General features: G+C 38.1%; 1 protein-coding gene across 7 annotated transcripts in view; it reads right to left on the minus strand.

Annotated features, from left to right (window-relative positions):
- The window catches only part of AGPAT3 (1-acylglycerol-3-phosphate O-acyltransferase 3), a 154471-nt gene that overhangs the window by 15271 nt on the left and 122670 nt on the right, over positions 1-16530 (minus strand). For all 7 annotated transcript variants that reach the window (XM_072614814.1, XM_072614817.1, XM_072614818.1 and 4 more), the window contains 3 exons: positions 16300-16526; positions 5833-6002; positions 1373-1534 (listed from right to left, as the gene is read on the minus strand). In XM_072614814.1, coding sequence (XP_072470915.1) covers positions 1373-1534; positions 5833-6002; positions 16300-16477 — 510 coding nt within the window. In that variant the 5' untranslated portion in view covers positions 16478-16526. The remainder of the gene's footprint in view (positions 1-1372; positions 1535-5832; positions 6003-16299; positions 16527-16530) is intronic.

The following is a 16530-nucleotide window of genomic DNA, read 5'->3' on the forward strand; positions in this document are numbered from 1 at the left end:
AGTATCATGACGAACAGCTGAGGAGTTTGTGTTTCTGGAAGGTTATTTTGGCAATTGAGTAGATAATGGACTGGAAAGAACCAAGACCAATTAAGAGGTTACTGCAATAGTCTTAAAGAGAGTGGATCAAAGTCTCACTTACTACAGTAAAATGAAGAGTGTGGATTAGGTTGTTTCTAAAAGTTTTTTTTTAGTTCAGAATTGATGACCCTAAGACATGAGACTTCAAGATATCTCTTTGGAAAGGAACTTTTTTCCTAGTTATGTAAGAGGAATAAAAAAGGATTCCATTGGCTAGCAACAGCACTAGACTTAGAAATGCCATAGTTAAATTAAATCTATGGCTTTGAAAGACATCCAGTTCATTTTCTGATTAGTCATGGTATTCTTACCCTATCAGATAGAGTATGGATTACTCTACAAGTAATCTATTCCACAAATGATTCCCTCAAACTACTTTTAGTCAACTTTTAGTCAATCTCCTTCCTCATCAAACTTTTCAAGAGGGATGCTAAAAATCAGACATGTGAAGTAAGGGTGACCTCTATGTAGAGAGGAAAATATGTTTTTCCTTTCTAATAATAAAGCCATTAAAAAGAGAAGTTATCTGTGAAGAATAATCTTAGCTTGGCCACTTGGACAGTGATGTTGATCAACTATCTTTCTGAAAGAGATTAAAAAAAAAAACCAAGCCCCGCAAAATAAAACTTTAGTTTATCCATTTTCTTGCTGCTAATGCCTCCAGAGCTGTGCTGGTAACAAAAAATTTCAAGAGGAGGCACTTTTCCTCTCTAAGGAAAAGGAAAGTTCTCTCCTCCTGTCCTGCCACATGTAGCCCTAGCAGCCCTAGGTTAGCTGTACCAAATTCAGCACACAATAGTTTACTGATTTGTTACACTAATAGCTGGAGAGCATTGCCCAAGACCTTTTTTAAGCGGGGTGTTTGGAAGGTTCTTGCACAGTTTTTACTCTTTAAACTTGGAAACCTTATATCAAAAACTTTAAATAAAATTAAAGGCAAAGAACTATTTTTTTTCCACAACTGGGATGGGCTTTAACTCTGCCTACCACAGACATGTGATTGCATTTTAGGATGTATCTGAAAATGTACAGTTTACCTTTTCATTTACAGTAGGGTTTTTGTACTTGTTATAGAATAGTGAATATCAATTTTATATGCCTATGTAATAAAGTTATACTCTTTCATAAATCTGCTTTTAAATGACATTTGTAGATGACTTCTACCACATGTAAGAGCTCAGATATTAAACTTTAACACAAATTATTTTTAAGACCCTGTTTTCTAACTAAAAAATGTCCCCCTCCTCTAGCAGCTAGCTGACACGGAACTGTGAACTCTGAACGCACTTACCCACATGTACTCAGGATAGTCAGACAAACGCTTTAATCCTTCAATAACAGTATCCCTATCTTCTTCCCACTTTCTTTTGCAGAATACAATCTCCAGAAAGTACCACGTCCAGCCAATGAGGGGCACATAAAGCAGTTCTTTCTTAGCCAAGACTTTAGAGCTCTAGAGGCAGAAAAGAAGAAAAATGTATATGCATGAGGAAAGTCACAAACACCCAACAAATTCAACATTGAGATCAGGTACGATTACCTAGAGCACAGAACACTGCTAGAACTGGCATCAGAAAACCTTTGCTAGTTTCTCTAATAATTTGCTTACAATATTAGGCAAGAAATAATTTCTTTATGCCTCAGTTTCTTCACCTGTAAAATGAGGATACCACTATATTGGTCTGACTAAGGGTTCCTTTAGAGAAGGCCTGCACAACCTGTGGCCCATGCATGCCAAAGGATTTCCTTTACATACAAAGGATGTTTTCCTCTACATTTTTCAAGGGCCACCTGAAATCGTTCGGCGTGCTTCAAGCAGTCTGAGGGCTGTAAGGGGCCTGTGGGCTGCAGGGAGTGCAGGCCTCTTTTAGAGCAAGAGTTCTTTACCTGGGTTCTATGAACTTGTTTTTAAAAATATTTTCATAACTGAATTGCAATATAACTGGTTTCCTTTGCAATTTTATACTTGAATTTATAGCTTTGAAAACATTTTTCTAAGGAGTCCATTTGGTTCACCAGACTACTAAGGGATCCATGACATAAAAAAAAAAGGCTAAGAATCTGTTTCAGAACATGGTTCCTCAGCCTGTAGATCCTGATTAACCATTTGGTGGTTGACTGTAAGCTGACTGCTGGCAAGGCAATAAGCTGCCACCATGACCCTGTGCAGCTTGGCAGAATTCCTAGGAGTAATGGGAGTTGTAGCTAGGGACTGCTATCGACCTCCTTCCCTTGCAGTCAATCTGCTTCTAAACTTTTCAAAGATATCTCCATCATCAACCAAGTCCATTAGTTTCAGAGTCCTTAACCTGACAGAGTAAACTCAATACTTTGAAGAAATTAAAAAATAGCTTCTTTCTCATAAAGAGTGTGAATTATACTTTAAGTTTGGAAATAACCTTGGTAATACAAGGTGATAATATTTTAGATTTGTGTCAAATGTCAACTGTGAAATGAAAAAAGGACAGAGACTATAGAAGGTGCAGACTAAATTCTATTACAATAAACTCCAAGAGACAAAAATGCTCTTTTGCCAGCATATTCTTTGCCAAGATATTCACCCTCCCCACTTCTCAAATGTCCACCCAACCACAGATGGGCACCTTCTACTTTATTGAGATCAGGACCATTAACATAATGTGTAATGTTTTTCAACCTCCCTTCCTCTGCACTTCAAAAATGCTATCTTCAGCCATTTTTTTCCCTTTTCTTCCATCCTGGAAAACAGATGATTCTTCTCTGTGCCAAAGTTAATTCCTTCACCTATGTCTTTGATTCCATATCTTACCACTTTGCCCCAAAATGCTGCTCCATCAATGTATCTGGCAAACCACACAGAGGTACCTAGGTTTCGTGCACACAGGTATGGTTTAAAGTAATTAGCAGACTGTGAGCACCCACATGAGTCAGACATTTTGTCAAAAAAGACTTTATTAAGCACTTATTATGTCCTAGGCACTGTGCTAAGTTCTGAGGATACAAAGAACAAAAGTAGTGTCTCCCCTCACGAAGCTCACATTCTAATGGGTATACACAAGATATATCTAGGCAGCCAGAGGGCACAATGGATAGAGTACTGGATCACAAGTCAGGAAGACTAATTTTTGTGGAGTTCAAATCTGGCCTTAGACACATTAGCTATGTGACCCTGGGAGAGTCATTTATCCCTGCTTGCCTCAGTTTCCCAATCTGTTAAATGAGCTGGAGAAAAAAATGGCAAACTACACCAATATCTATCAAGAAAACCATACATGGGGTCACAAAGAGTTACACATGACTGAACAATAAATACAAGATAAATACAGAGTAGATGAAAGGTAATCTCAGAAGCGAAAGAACTAGTAGCTGGAGGAACCAATAAAGGTTCCTGAAGAAGGACTTTGAGCTGATTTTGAAAGGAAGCCAGGGAAATTAAGAGAGCAAGGTCTGGAAGGAAAGCATTCCAGTTATAGAAGATAGTCAGTGAAGAGGCATGGAGATGGGAGATGAATTGTCATACAAAAGGAAAAGAAAGGAGGGCAGAGAAGCTGGATTGTAGCATATGTGGAGGGTAGTAAAGTATAAGAATGGAAAAGGTAGGACAGAGTCAGGCTATAATGAGCTTTACATGACAAACAACTTTATATTTGATCCTGGAGGTAATAGGGAGCCATGACTCTATCGAGTAGGGGAGTGACATGGTCAAACCTACACATCAAATAAATCACTGTAGATAAACAATCAGAGTGGTAAGAGAGCTGAAGAAGGGAAATCAGTTAGATGCCTACTGCTCTCGTCTATGTGAGAAGTGACAAGGGGCTGGACCAGGATAGTTGTTGGTGAGAAATTCCAACAAACTTTGCCAGAACCTTAAAGGCAGAAAGTCTCTCCATTTTTTTTGCCTTTGTATCCCCAAGGATTAGCATAGTGCTTTGTGTACAGTAGGCTTTCAATAAATACTTATTGAATTGAGTTGAATTTTTTTCTTTGTGTACTGGACTACCGTTTGATGAAGCTTGGGAGAATGCTCTTCACCTGTGCCTGTTAATAAATGACTATTGCCTGTCATTAAAAATTACCTTCTTCCCTGTTCTTTAGATCCTGGTTTATTGGTGGAACTGTTCAGTTGTTTTTAATTGTGTCTGATTCTTTGCAACCACATTTGGGGTTTTCTTGGCAGAGATACTGGAGTGGTTTGCCATTTCCTTCTCCAGTTCATTTTACAGATGAGGAAATTGAGGCAAACAGGATTAAGTGACTTGCCCAGGGTCACACAGCCTGTAAGTATTTGAGGCTGAATTTAAACTCAGGTCTTCCTGACTCTAGCCTCAGGGTCCTATCCATCATGTCACTGAGCTGCCCTATTGGAAGAATGACACATTTGAATTACTCTGATCTCTGACAATCCATTACTCATTCTTTTACATTGTCAATTCCTTCCTCTAATCTGGCTCCTTCCCTTCTTACCTATACATTTGTTTCCACTATCCTAAAACAACTCTTTCCTTCTATTCCACTCCCCTTCAAGCTTTTCACCCATCTTCTGAACAGAAGAGGCTCCGAAGCAGTTAGTGCTTTGTGAACAAGTGCACTTTCCTCCTCCCTTGTGACTCAGCCTCCATCCCCACCACTTCACTGAAACCATTTTCTCTAAGGATTTCCAATGACTTCTGGTGTGCCAAACCCAATGGCCCCCCTGCACTCTCATCCTCTGTGCTCTCTCTGAAATATATGACAATTCTCTTTTTTGACGCTCTCTATTCTAAAACAGAATGCTCAGTTCTATTTTACGTTTTATTCTCCTTCCTTGCCCTTCTCCTACATCTACTACTTGCGTCCTTAGCCAGCTGCTATATTTTTCCTGTCCTCTATCTTGTTTTCTTTTTCAATATTCTTTCTCTTGACAAATCAATCCACAGAGGCAGCAAGGTGGCACAGATGGTGGAACACCACAGAGCACAGGGGCTTTGGAATAAAATGGACCTGAGTTCAAATCCAGCCTTAGACATTTACTAGTTATATGGCCCTGGACAAGTCATTTAACCTATTATTACTTGACCTGTCTGCCTCACTTTCCTCAGCTGTATATATTTATTTGCATATTGTCTCTCCCATTAGATTGTAGACTCCTTCAGAGCAGGACCTGTCTTTTGTCTCTATTTGTATTCCCAGAACTTAACAAAGTGTTGGAAAAGTTACTGTAGTTACAATTCAATAATATATGTCTACTTCCTATCGTCTGGGAATGAAGGGGATAAATATTAAAAAAGAAAACCTAAAGTATGCTTAGAACAATGATGCATTCAAATCAATGTAGAGGCAGCAACGCAGGTAGGTGGATAGAGTAGTGGATCTGAAGTCTGGAAGATCTGAGTTCAAATTCTGCCTCAGACACTTACAAGCTCTGTGACTTACTCAGACATTTACAAGCTAGGCAATTCACTTAATCTCTCTCAAACTCAGTTTCCACTTTTGGAAAATGGGAAAAATAAAAGTACTTACCACACAAGTCACTGTGAGAGTCAAATGTAAAGCATTTAGCATATGTAAAGTGCTTTAACAACCCTTAAAGTGCTATATAAATGCTAGCTTTTATTATCAATCACATGCCTGTTTTCTATCTTCTGAGAATGAGACAAATAAGCATTAAAGGAGAAAACCTATAGAATTCTGAGGGCTTCTCAGAAGCAGACATTTTTACTTACTTATTGTTCATTTTAATTAAATTATTTTTGAAACCTCTTTTCCTGGTTCAATTTTCAAGTTACTCACCCCCAACACACCAAATCGTTCACACATGGTCCAGCCACATAGGAAGTCAATTTCAAAGTTGTGATTAAGGATGATGACCACATGTTCTTTTCCAAACTTGTTCACTGTTTCCTGATCTGTGAATAAAGTACATTCTGTGCCTGACCACCATTCCAGAAGCATGACTAACTCTAGAGAATATAAAGGAAAGGAAGGTCATTAATACAAGTCACAGTTGAATTAATTATACAAAGTCTTTGCCCTTGACCTGTTTGCTCTATCAGAGTACAGGTAGTAACAGGCCTTTAAAGCTTTTTTTTAAGTGACTCCTCCCCACACACTTTTGTAGTCTAGTGAAACCTATGGATCCCTTCTCAGAATGTTTTTAAATGTAGAAAATAAAACACGTAAGATTATAAGGAAACCAATTACACTGAAAGTCAGTTATCACATTTTTAAAAGAAAATGCAAGTTCACAGACCCAGATTAAGAACCCTTGCTTTATAGCAATGTGTTCTAGAATTCTAGGCTTTTCAATTTTCTTATCAAGACAGTTTTAAAATATAATAACAAAAGGAATAACAAAAATCACATGTGATGATATAAATACATATGTAAAAAGCTTTTGACAAGACATGTATTTCTACTAAAAACATAAAAATTCAATTAAAATATAAGAATTCAGTGAACCTTTCCTCCACATTGTAAGTAGTTACCAATATCTAGCATTATAATAATGTGGATAAACTAGAGCTCTAAATCAGGGATAAAGCAAAGATGTCTACTGTTACCACAACTATTTAATATAGTATAACATGACATTATGACAAGAAATTCAAGAAACAGCATAAGCAAAGAAGAAATGAAATCATTACTTTTCTGCTAATGATGTCATACCTTAGAGAGTCTACTAAAATTAACTGAAACAAATAATAATTTAAGCAAAGTCAAAGAACAAGAAATAAATCCACAAAAACCATCAGTATTACCAACGAGAGAAATTCTATATAGAATAACCACAGAATGTATAAAATACTTGGGAGTCTACCTCCCAAGACACATAAAGGAACTACATGAATTTAACTATAAAAATTTATTATAAATTATATATTTATATGTATATTTTTTACATAATTATAAATTAATTACAAAACATGTTTTACAGAAATACAGATCAAAATATCTGGAGAAATGTTAGTTGCTCATGGGGAGGACGATCATATTACAATAAAACTGACAATACTACTTAATTCATTTATTCAGTCAAGTCAATGGTAGTCAACAAGCAATGATTTATTAAGGGTCTATTATGTGACAGGCATCATGCTAAGCATCAAGAAAGGCAAGAAACAAAAATGAGTCTCTGCTCCAAAGGACCTTACAGTCAAATGGGGGAAAGACAACAAGCATACAACTATGTACAAACAAAACCTATGCATGATAAACTACAGATCATCCTCTCAGAGGGAAAGCACTAAGATTAAGGAGAACGAGAAAAGGTAACTTGCAGGTGGCATTTTAGAAACCAGGAAGTTGAGATGAGGAGGGAGATATTTCCAGGCATGAGGGGCCAGACAGCCAGTGAAACTGCCCATTTGGGAGATGGAGTGCCAGCAAGGAGGCCAATGGGTTCCTGAGAATAATGTTCTTAAATACATAATTGTCAAAATATTTTTTAAAAAATGAAAAAACAAAAAAGGAAGTCCATAGACTGTGATAAAATCCCTGCTATAGGCATTTGATTTTCTAAATCTATCAATTCATGTGATCTTTGAACACTAATTAAATGTATGTCTCTATTAAGATCCACCACAGAGTTAATTCTTATTTCATTGGAAGATCATACTCTAACTTGGCTCCATATACAGACATGTATATTAGTTATGATATTGTTGCTAATATTAATCCATGATTATAGGTTGGAATAGACACAAAGACATGTTCATTTGGATGGTACTCATTGTATGAGTCAGAGTGGTACAGTACTCTCACTCAAAACAAAGTCAAGTGCAAGTCATGTCATCAGTTCTCTGATGGCATGGTCTTCTTTGGCAACGAAAGACAAACACACACAATGTCACTAGATCGCAGACCCATTGAGGGAGAAGGGAGAAAAGTAAGGTGTAAGAAGTCCAGAGAAGACTATGAAGGGCTTTAAAAATCAAACAGAAAATTTTATATTTGATACTGGAAATAACAGAGAGCCACTAGAATTTATTCAATTATGAAATAATATATCAGATCCATGCTTTAGGAAGGTCAGTTTTATAACCGAGTAAAGGAAGGACTGTAGTGGAGAGACTTGAGGTAGAGTAACCAACCCAAAGCCAACTGTAATAATCCAGGTGAGAGACAATGAGGGCCTGTACTAGGGTGGCAGCAATGTTAAAGGAAAGAAGTGGGCAAGTATGATAGCTGTCACAAAGGTAGACATGAAAGGATCTGGCAACTGACTGAACATGGGGAGTTCAAGAGAGTAATGAGTGGAAGATGACACTTAGGTTGGGAGCCTGGGTGACTAGGAGGATGGTGATACACTTGACAGTAATAGTGAAGTTAGAAAGAGGGGGAAAGTTTGGAAGGAAAGATAATGAGCAAACTACAAAAGGACTACTTTATAGAACAAAGCAAAAGGCAGTCCTTTCCTCTGAGGAGCTCATAATCCAATGGGGATAGACAACATGTAAACAACTATGTACAATCCAGAAGAAAAGGGTAATTGAGAGTATCAAAGTCTGAGAAGTCAAGAAAGATAAGAACTGAGGTTTAAAAACTAAGATACATTAGTATCTTTGGAAAGAGCAGCTTCTATTGAATTATGAGGTCAGAAGCCTGATTGTAGACAGGTAAGAAGAAAGTGAGAAGAGAAGATGTGAAGGCATCAAGGAGTTTAGTCACAAAAAGTAGGTGAGATATGAACTGACAGTAGAGATGGATGGATCATATGAGAGTCTTCTGAAGATGAGAGACATGGACATATTAGTAGGCAGTAGGTGAGTAGCCAGTGGAGAGGGAAAGAATAAAGAAGAGAGTAGGGATGACAGAGGAGGCAATCTCTTGGAGAACATGGGATGGAATGGGATCATTTGTGCATGCAGAAGAGTTAGCTTTTCCAAATGAAAGGGCCACCTCTTTATGACAGTGGTGAAGGAAGAGATGGTGGTAGGAGGCATCTGTGAGATGATGATGAGAAGTACAGGTGTTCAGTCCAATGTAAGGTATGGTTCAGCTAAGAGGATGGGTGGACCAGAGAGAGCCATGGAAAGCATGAAAAGGGATGAAAAGATTTGAAAAAGCTGCCGTAATGAATGGGATAGTGAGTTAATTAGGGAGGTATAAAAGGATCACCTTGCAACAGTGATGGCCCAGTTGAAGTTATGTCATAAATCTGTAGTGGACCTAAGTCAGAATGGTTTCATGATTTTATTTGCCTTTACCCTGTAGCATACACATAGGAGTAAGGCAGTGGATGGTGGTAGTGATTCAAGGCTGAAGTTTGGTTGGGCAAGATCAGTAATATGATAAGGGGAGGAGGGACTCCACAGAACACAGTATAGAGTTGAGAGAAAGACTATGAGCCAGTCACTGAATTCATTGGGAAAAAAAGGGGAGTGTGTTGGCCCAAAAATCTGACTGGGTGGTAGAAATGGATTTCATAAACCTCAAAAGAGAAGAGGCTGCTGAATGACAGTAGTAGAGAGAGAACTTGTGAGTGGGGGTGGAGGTTGGGGAATGAGTGAAAATGCAGCCAGTGCTGGAAAGGGCTAAAAATGTCAAAATTAATGTTACCTCTAGTTTCTATTATATGAGTATAACTGATTTTATGCTGTATTAATTTTATAACTAAGTCAATTTTTCCTGAGCTAGTTTAAAGTTATGCTAACTTGTTATCATCCCCAAACAGGTAGCTTCACATGACCTACCACCCATAGTCATTTCAGCAATTTGAGTTCATGGACAGGATCCTAAAGGATGAGCACCAGAAAGAGAATCCATTCTAGACTCAGATAGAATCTGTGTATGGAGAGCAAGACAAGGCCCACACATGGTTGGATCCCCTACATGTGTCACTGAAGTACTTGGAAAGAGTGTGAGTTATGTGTCAATGGCATATATATGTCCCCTTTCTTAAATCTAAGTGGGAGACTTCCTATGTGTTTATTTGTCAGGGGAAAGGGTTTGTGACCTGTACATGTCTGATGGGAGAACTTGATTTCTACATCTGTCGCAAGTCAAAGGGGAACCACTCCTTCATATCTGGAACAAAGTCAAAATACTGACTTTTTTTTCTAGGCCAGTTTGTGCATCATGGATACCAGGACACACTGATGGAGAAGTAAAAAAAAACAAGTATAAGTAAGAGTATAAGTTTAAAAAAAATTCCCATGGAATGCTATGAAATAAGGCTCCTGGGCTACAGAGAACAGAGGCACTGGATGGGGATTTTATGCAGGTATTTCTACTTCATCTTTTGTTCTAGGTCTACAAGGCCTGGTGAATAATACTGAGCTTTGTAATAATAGAAAGAGGAATCATTGTAGTCCTGGCTCATCAAAGAGACTACTTGGAGTCCAAACAGAGAAAGAAAAGGTAAGTATTTATATTAACAAATTCACAGAATAAAAAGTGGAGGAGTGTTAGAATTAGATAAATATTGATTAGGCACATAGAGATTTTGTAGTACTGCAAAAAGATAATGGTCACGAACCTCAAAGGAAAAGAGGCTCTTCATTGTGAAACAGTCTGAACAAAAACAAAAGACACAGTTCATAGTCTTTTTGTCTTTCCTGCCAGTTTTTAAGGAAGCTTAATTTTAGGGATCATATAAAAAGGTGATACTCCAATTACTAGGTAGAAACAGCATTAGGAATTTGTGTTTGGCCCAGAGTGATAAATAAAGCCACACCACAGGAAGCCTTCCCTAATCCCTCTTAATTCCAGTAATTTCTCTCTTAATTATTTCCTTTTTATTTGGTATAGCTTCTTTTTCATATAAATTTGCATGTTGTCTCTCCCATTAGAATGTAAGTTCTCTGAGCACAGGGGACAACCTTTTGCCTCTTTTTGTATCTCTAGTACTTAGCACAGTGACTGGTATATAGCAGGCATTTGATAAATGCTGACTGACTGATTGATTAAAGTGTTCTAGTTGCTCTGTGCTCCCCAGAACAACAGCTATACTTAGGGGTAGGGAGAAATAACTATTTAGCAACATTAAACAAAAGGCTATCAAAGGTATGTACAATCAGAAAAAGAGGTGGGCTGGCCATGTACTGAAATTGAAAGATAACAACAGACTCACAGACTGATGGTGTACGGATAACCTTGAGAAATTAAAAGAACAAAGGAAGGCTTCTCGAGTATAGATCCTCTATAAAGACTTATGTAAAGACAAGAATAAGAACACTATAGGATAAAAAGGCATGAAGTTATACTCTGCAATAACAGGACTACTAAAACAGGGGAAATTAAATGCACCAAAGTATTAAGAACAAAAGACCACAGAAGAGAGAAAGTGATAAATCTGCTCTGCAAAGCGTCTTCCATCACGGATATATGCACAGTTGGATACTTTGCTGGACTAGACTGACATTATCATCAAAATTATGTTAGTCTCAGGGCAAATTACAATCACAATGATTTTATGTCCAAACTGAAGGAGTATTAAGGTCATATAAAGAATAAGTTACGAGTTCCCAGGAATGTTTTGCCAGCGAAGGCTGGAGGAGTACAAGCCTTGTTAGAGAAGGAACTCTAATCTATCTCTAGCTAGAAAAAGTTTGGGAGTTGGCTAGCAGAGAGATTATAGGGATGCTATTGATTACAGCAGGGCAGACAGAGAGTGAGAGCTTGGCTGGGAACTAGGATCAAGCCAAGGCAAATGTTGCTAAATACTTCAGCAGCCAGTCTGCCTCAGTATTCACACACAGTGCAATCCAATGTACAAATTACACAAAATGGACCTGGTATAGGACCACTATATACCAGGATGTCCCCTTACCCTTCATGGGTAAGCCTTACTTTTTCCAAAAAGGCTGACCTTGACTGTCCCAGGGAGTTAAGGCTTAAACTTGCCTCCTTCAACTCAGCTACCTGGTGGTTTTTAGTCATAATGTAGGCATAAAAAGGCCCACCCAGGTGGAGACTGGGCAAATTTCCCAACATCTCACACCAGACCCTGCCCTGCTGATCAGAAGCTTTCCATGTGGAGACCAGGGAGGCTGGGCCTACCCAAGCTAAGTGCTACAGTATTCGTGGTCCTTTCTATGCTATAGCTCAGTGAACCTCCTTTTGTTAACTTTTAGATGACCTATGAGAATCTCATTTTGTTCCAACACCAAACCTAAACTAACAGAGTACCGACCTGAGTCAACTATGCTCAATATAGGAGTGATCATAAGATGTTTGTGTATGTACGGAAGCATGTTGGGCAGTTGGACAGGTATAAAACATCCTCTTTTAGTTTTTACATATAACGTATTTGGCAGGTGATAATATTTAATATCATTTTTGAACTTTAATAAGGGCCAGAGCTTGAATTAATCAGTCAGAAGAAGAGCTTCTAACAGTCTCTTTGTTCTCCGAAGTAAACTCAGAGAATACCTTTTGTCAAAAAGGTATGTCAACAAGGCCAGGTGGGGCTGACTTAGCACTCCTTATGAGACCCTTAAACCTAGACACTATCTTGAATAATGGGACGTTTTTTTAATGTGGTGGTAATACACTATGTTATGACATATTAGTGATAAAGAAAACACAGATGTTCTGAGTTGTAATTTCAATCAATACTTTGTCAACTCTCTTATCTTACTGTATTTACAACCTATCCAATTAAGAAATTCCTTTCTCATGTTATAGTTAATTACTCATGAAGACCATAAATCTGAAGGACACAGACAACTTTGGATTGTCCTAAAGAGATTTAAACCTGGTCATTCTTGTATTAGTCAGTCAGAAGTTTTTCTGGCTCCATGATCATGTAACCGCTAGCTTTAAGGGAATAAACAATATGCATTTAGCCCATCTGCCTTTTTTAACCAAACTTTCAGGTCGACACAGGGTAATATAAAAAAATATAAAAATATGGAGAACGTAGGCATGTATAGCATGTGGGCCAGGTATACTATGATCTTGTGCTGGTGACTACAGTAATGGAATTAAGTATAATACACACTGTATTGACCTAAAGGTGTTTCAAAAATAGGAATGAGGTGCTAGTATTCTTGAGTGTCATTCAATTAGAAGTCTTTTGTTTGATAATTTTTGAGGAATTTCCACCTCAGAAAATGAGATTTATTCTTTTGTCCCTCTGTGTATTACCTTTCTGTTCAACTCATAGCAGCTAGTTTTCAAGATAGAGGGTTACATGCACATCCACACGGCCATGTGTGTTTACTACCTAATCAATCCATAAACCAACAGAGAACATCAGCTCTAGAAGCAGCTGAACAAAACAGGAGAGTTACAGAAGCAATCTGGCTTTGTAAGAACACAAGAGACTCCAGAAATATGGGAAAAATGAAGAAAAATCACAGGATTAATTAGAAAAATGAAGAAGAAAAATTAAGACCTGTTGGGCTGTAGGAACAGCAGAGGAAGGAGAAACAGATACCTGCAGAAAACAGAAGTATGGGCAGCAAAGTAGTACGTTAAAGATGAGCTAAGACCTCCAGGGATAGAAGACATTTTAGTTCTAATGGAACCTTGAATAAACAAACATGGAAAAAAACCCTACAAATAGACAGAATTAAGGAATTTTTTTAGAGGTTTTCTTTGAAGTTTTTTGATAAAAAGATAAATAAAAGAACATGTGGGATGATGCCCTTCATGGGAACAAGCTGTACAGACCTGAAGGATCCTGGAAATGAGCTAAGGTTGTAGTAAAAGCACTGCTGTCAACCAGATGCTTCGAACCTTGAAAAACTGTTTATCTTTTTTTCTTCACAGACCTTTAACAAAGGAGGAAGCTCCCTCTCCCTCATCTCCTATCACACAGGTGCCTTCTGCCACTATCTTCTCCTTTACCCCAGTCTCACATGAAGTGGCCTTACTCCTTATCAAGGCAAATCCCTCTATTTGCACGTGATTCCATTCCTTCCTGTCTCCTCTAACAGACTACCTCCTCTGGCATCCCCACTCTATCACTTATTTTCAGTCTCTAAACATGCTTTTACGTCTTCCCCATCCTAAAAAACTTTTCACTTGATCCCTCCATCCCCAATAACTATTGTCCTATATCTCTCCTGCCTTTTATGGTTAAACTCCTCAAAAAAAGCTGTCTACAATAAGTACCTCATTTTTTTCTCCTTTCACTCCTTTCTTAACCCCTAATGAACTAGCATTCAACCTTATCTTTCCATCAAAACTATTTTCTCAAAGAATATAGGTCAAGGAGTAAAGTGTTAGAAAACTGGCTTTGAATGCCAACTCTTTGATCCAGTGCTGTTCCACAAACAATACACTCTTATCTTTTGATCCTGGGCATTTTCTTTGGCTGTCCCCCAGATCTGGAGTGTTCTCCCTTGTGATCTGCTCCTGCTGCCTCCCCTGGCTTCCTTTAAGTCCCAGCTAAAATGCTACCATCTATAGAAAGCGTTTTCCAACCCCTCCTAACATTCTAGTTTCGTCCCTTAGTTAATTATTTCTTATTTATCCTGTTTGTAGATTGTATATATTTATTATCCATTTGTTATCTCCCCCATTAAACTGTGAGCTCTTTGAGGGAAACAACTGTCTCTTGTCTCTTTTTGTATCTCCAGTACCTGGCACATAGTAGATGTTTAATAAATACGGAATAATTTATTGATTGTTTCAACTTTTTATTAATCTATTTTCACAATATCCTCTTTCCCCCCATCATGTAGATGTCAAATAATATATATTTGTTTTATATATTGTTTTAAATTACAGGGAATTATAATTTCTTTGCTAATTCTGAGACACCTCATGCCATAAGGCCTAAACCCTGTAATTTTTTTTCCTATCACTCACTTAGCAAAAGTACTCAATGAAAAAAAAGTTGGAAGAATAAAAAATCCTGGCATAATCAATGATTTCTTTCATCTTATCAAACCACTTACACCTACCTTTTCTCCCTCACCATATTTCTTAATTCCACAAGCTTTCATTCTTTTATTATTCAATTACAAAACTCATCACCCTTGTCCAGAAAGCCTTTCCTAACTAGAAAAGAGGTGGTGATCCCCTCACGTGAAACTCCACTAACTCGCTCTTTAACCATCACCCTAATAAATACTATAAAACATAGATAATACTATATTTTAAAAACTAAGTCACTAGGAAGTCTATTGAGATCCTTAAGTACAGTTTGTTGTTCAGTCATTTTCAGTTGCGTCTGACTCTTCATGACATTGGGGGCTTTTTTGGCAAAGATCTAGAGTGGTTTGCCATTTCCTTCTCCAGCTCATTTTACAGATGAGGAAACTGAGGCAAACAGAATTAAGCTGTTTGCCCAGTCACACATCCAGTAAGCATCTGAGACCAGATTTGGTTTCAAGGAAAATGAGTCCTCCTAACTCCAAGCCCAGTACTCTATCCACTGAGCCACCTAGCTGCTCTAGGGTAGGTATATACAACCTATATAGTACAAATTGTTACTGGACTTAGAACACTTTGCTGACTTTCTCAAGCATAACTCTGACATGACAGCAGAGAGCGTAGATGGTGTGTAAGACAGACTTGGGTACTACCAGGTATTAGAAAGAGTACATGGGAGAATGAAGCGGGGAGAGCTCAGGTGGAGTAATTATAGTTTCAAAACGTTAAGGAGGAAGAGAAGGTGATGCCAGCATAGGAATTATGGGCAGGGAGAACAAAGGAACCAGACAATCACAATGATGTTGAACAGCATGTGCAAAATGAAGGAGGATGTATGAGAGGCAGAAGGACAAGAAATTGTGGTCAAGGGGATTTTGAAGTTCAGGATCTTAGAAGAGGAAGAGTTTTGAGTGATGGTGGAGATCTAGAGTGTGACCATCCCTATAAGATGTTGAGGCAGAATGAGATGGAGGTATGGAATTAGAGATTAAGAAGTTGAGGGGCCAGGGTCACAAATGTGACTACTGAAGAGATTATGGAAGGGGATGCAATGAAGAGAAAGACAGTCCAGATGTGGAAGTCACTGATGAAAGAGGAAAGTGTTCTGCTTGCAAGTCTATGGTGGAGAGAATGACAAGGAGGGTGTTATAAACCAAACTTTAAAGGAATAAAGTGACTTGTTAAGCTGCAGAATGTATTTTATCAACTTACAATACTCACTAACTAAACCCTATTAAGCCACAGGACCTCTCTACTGGCCAGAGTTTTATAGCTTCTGTTTTATGAAAATATATTCAGCATTTTAAATTATGTTCAAGTAATCTCAGCAGGCTGAAGGCTGGAAAATAGTTTATTTGCAGTTGTAAACAATTCAACAGTTATGTTAGATCTAAAATGTTTAGCTTTTCCACAATTTAAAAAAATACTCACGGCTCCATAGTGAGTAGGAAAGGCGACAATTTACTCTTCGGTAAAACTGCTTGTTGATGGGCCAGAGGACAAGGGTCAATAGCTGGATGAAGTTAATGATAAGCCCGCTTACAACAAAGACAAACCCAATGAGCAGGTGTACAACAAACTGAGTCTTCAGAAATGCAAGTAGGCCCATGGTAATCCCTTAGTAGTGGGTGCAGGGTCCTTCACTTAGCACAGATGTCCTGA

The sequence above is a fragment of the Notamacropus eugenii genome, chromosome 5 (assembly GCF_028372415.1).
Source record: "Notamacropus eugenii isolate mMacEug1 chromosome 5, mMacEug1.pri_v2, whole genome shotgun sequence".
Classification (NCBI taxonomy): Eukaryota; Metazoa; Chordata; class Mammalia; order Diprotodontia; family Macropodidae; genus Notamacropus; species Notamacropus eugenii.